This window comes from Neltuma alba, unplaced genomic scaffold (assembly GCF_004799145.2).
Source record: "Neltuma alba isolate B1F8T4 unplaced genomic scaffold, ASM479914v2 tig00011899_pilon, whole genome shotgun sequence".
Taxonomy (NCBI): Eukaryota; Viridiplantae; Streptophyta; class Magnoliopsida; order Fabales; family Fabaceae; genus Neltuma; species Neltuma alba.
In genome coordinates, this window is record NW_021636497.1 from 355,660 (window position 1) to 359,105 (window position 3,446).

At 35.7% G+C, this 3,446-nt stretch overlaps 1 protein-coding gene across 1 annotated transcript; it reads left to right on the forward strand.

Annotated features, from left to right (window-relative positions):
• The first annotated feature begins 1,328 nt into the window (after nt 1-1,328).
• On the forward strand, nt 1,329-3,091 carry LOC114719252 (uncharacterized). The gene is made up of 3 exons (XM_028904721.1): nt 1,329-1,630; nt 1,716-1,834; nt 2,742-3,091. The coding sequence occupies exons 1-3, from the start codon at nt 1,476-1,478 to the stop codon at nt 2,747-2,749; spliced, it is 282 nt and encodes a 93-aa protein (XP_028760554.1). The 5' UTR covers nt 1,329-1,475; the 3' UTR covers nt 2,750-3,091.
• The last annotated feature ends 355 nt before the right edge of the window (nt 3,092-3,446 follow it).

The window sequence follows — 3,446 nt, forward strand, 5'->3', positions numbered from 1 at the left end:
TTTCCGGTCCAACAAAAGGGGTTTCCTTCTAGGGAGAATTTTATGAGAAGCATGCCATTATCTTTGGAAAATGTAGAAAAACTTCAATGATCCAAAGTGTTGGCTATTTACACGTTGTATAAGTTTTCGTCCTACTCAAAGGTAGGAATTGGCGTTTGGGCGCTGATGCTGAGTGTTTGAAACTTGGATTAGCGGCTCTAAGTCGAAGCATAAATCATAGAGACCGGTTTCCAAAAAAAAAAATTTCTAAATTGTAGGGACTAACTTTAAAATTTGGTGAAATTATAGATACTAAAGACTAAACTTATGAGCATAACTTTACAACTCAAAAGGCCTGTTAAATGTGAAATAGTTCAAACATAAATGATAAATTTCATGAACGTAAGAGGGAAAATAAATCATAAGAATTGAGACATGAGAAATATATTAACATCCACATGCATATTACTACAAAATGAGTTTTACGTTTAGAACAGGAAGAGTATATTCATAACTAATACTCTTCCGATCCTTAATATAAAATCTATTTAATTAATTTGATTAGATTAAAGAAGTTAGGTAAGTTAGTTAATTGTAAAAAATATGACATGGTTTTTCTTAAAATATCATAATCATCTTCCTTAATATTCTCTCTCCCTCTTCTACTTGATTATAGTTGAGGGAATATCTACAAAGATAATTTAGAGAAAATTGATAAATATGAGAAATAGGTCTAATGTTTAGGACAAAAATTAACTCAACAATTAGGTTCTATATTAAAGAAGGGAGGAGTAGCTAATAATGCATGATAAATTAGATTATTTTAATACAAAACAAAAGTAAGAAAAAATTTCAATAAAAAAGGTAAGAAAATAATCATACTTCCCCTTTAAAATATTACTACTTCCGTTCCTTATTATAAGAGCTTGTTTGACTTTTAATTTGATCCTAGATATAAGATTCCAATCCACTTTGTCTTTCATATTTATTCATTTTTTCCAAAGTAGTCCTTGAAATAGTTGCTCATATAAAATGTTTCATATAATGGTAACTTTAGTTAATATATATGATTAGCAAAGGTGTTTTAGTAAAGAGAACACCTATTTATAACAAGTAACTAATTTAACTAATTTTCTTAATCTGTCCAAATTAGTCAACCAGATCTTATAATAAGAACTAGAGGTAGTAGTTATGATAATTATCTTGAATCCTTATACCCGTCATTTTAAACACATGTATATGAAAAAACTGAAAAGTGATAGCGTTAGTTTTAAAACATTGATAGTGGTTCTTATCTCGAAGAATCAAACTTTTAGCAAAACATTGGACTTAATCCTCGTTATCTTCTTCATGCAGGGTAGGCCATACAGCAATAGATAATCCAGTTCAATGGGCCAATTTTGTGCCCTGCCAGAAGGGTTTAGTTTCTTGACCAAAACCCCTGGTTCGTTTCTCTCTCTGTTGCGCGTTGCAGGGTGAGTGAGCAGCGCGTAGAAATGGCTCTACGTGGCGGATCTCTTTCAAGGTCTCTGATCACCGCCGCCAGAACCTTCTCAAATCATTCGTCGCCGCCGTCTATCTCTCGCATCCGCACATCTCCACTTGGATCTTATCTTCTCGACTCTCGCCGCCCCTTCACTGCAGTTCCAAGGTGCTTTCCCTTTTATATCTAAGAAGGAAGTGAAAACCTTGCTCTCTGAATTTTTGATTTAATTTATCTCTTTTCGTTTTTCAAGGACTATGGGGCTGTTGGGGTGCACGCAGTCGCTCTTGCCTCTGCACAGTGCTATTGGTGATGCTCGTCTTACTTCCCATATCTCTATCGAATCTCGTGCTTGCTGCGAGTTGTCTCAAGGTAATTGCTTCTTCCCTCTTCTCTTTTTGTGGCCATTGAACCAACTAAATCACTGTATGAATCATATAATATATAACTTTGAGTGCCATTGTTCGTATTGCATGTTCGTAATTAAGATAAATTTAGTGAAATTTAACTCTAAATTTTTTTTGGTAATAAATTTAACTCTAAATCTAATCATTCTTCTCTGCTGAGACCTCCGGGGCTTCCGTATGTCTTTATGCATTTGCAATTCTATGTTACCAATAGTGGTGTGTATGTAATTCTTGCCTCGTGTCCGCATTGAAATTTTAGAAGCCAAATGATTAGCGTTTAAACTTGATTAGAGTTCCTTGGCAGTTTGTTGCAAGGCTCTAATAAAAACCTAACATGTGGCGACGAACTTTTTGAAGGAATTACTTATGGGATGTTAAGTTGTAAATAGTATTCAAATGTCAATTTTTATTGAATACTAGTAATACTTACGCCGTATTGATGCTGCCTAGGGGGTGAGACTCACTCTTAACTTTGATCAGATGAGCAACCAAGCTACTTACTAAAGTCCTTCTCCGTCGTCTTTTGTTCCTCACAATAAAATATCTTTGATGGTTCTATATAAAGTGGTTTAAGGGAAATGCCCAGATCCATTATAAGACACGGATTTCAGGTAGTGAGAGAACCGAGCTGGGCCGAGCAAGTCCTCACTCGAAGAAGTGGCCTTAAGGCAAATTGAAGTCGACCTTCTCCAGATTATTTTATGTTGCCCTGATCATCAAAACTAGTTTACAGATGTTTGTTCAAATGCCTTTAAGCCTAACTCTAATTGAATTTCGCCTTTTTTTTAATGTACTTCTGATTGAATTTCACTTGTGAGCATATTTATTGGATCAATCCTCTAGCTTACTGGTGTTTGCCTTCGGGTGTACAGGTACTTGAGTAGATTATACAATTGGATGGAGTTGCCCACATTTCTATAGCCAGAAAAAGAATTTATGGCCGATGCCATGAAACAGGAAGCTTGTTGTTCTTTCTCAATCATTTGGTTCGTTGCAGTTTCATTCTTCCTGATATAATTGGAGGTTTAGGCATTACATTTGAGAGAAATTTTGAGCACATGTATTCTTCTGCATAGAAATCTTTCAAATCTGGTTGAAGGGCATAGACTTGTTTTTTCTATGAAAAATTATGCCCAGAAAGCAAAATCGCGAGCATAGATACTTATATGGTAATACTAAAATGCTTATCAGGAATCTAGTTTTCATGTATTATTTGTTTGGGTGATGAACTCTCTCTTTCTCTGAGTTTGTTAACTGCGCGCGCTTTTGTTGTACCCCTCAAGTAAGTTCCTTTCATGATTGCAAATGGGCTCAACCATACTAAATCACCCGGAAGCCATTGAAAGTTGTGGAGGGAGAGCCAGTCAGTCGCGACTGAATTTCGCCATTGTACAGCCTCATCTCAAGACATGATTTGTGCCTTCCAATTAGAACCAGAACAACTTGAATATACTGGACCTAGGGTGCAATGTTGACAGAGGGAGGAGGTCAACAACTCATGCAACAAATTGCACTCGTGTCTTGTCTTATACTACCTCCGTTCTTTATTATAAGAGACGAATAACCGAATTACGTGA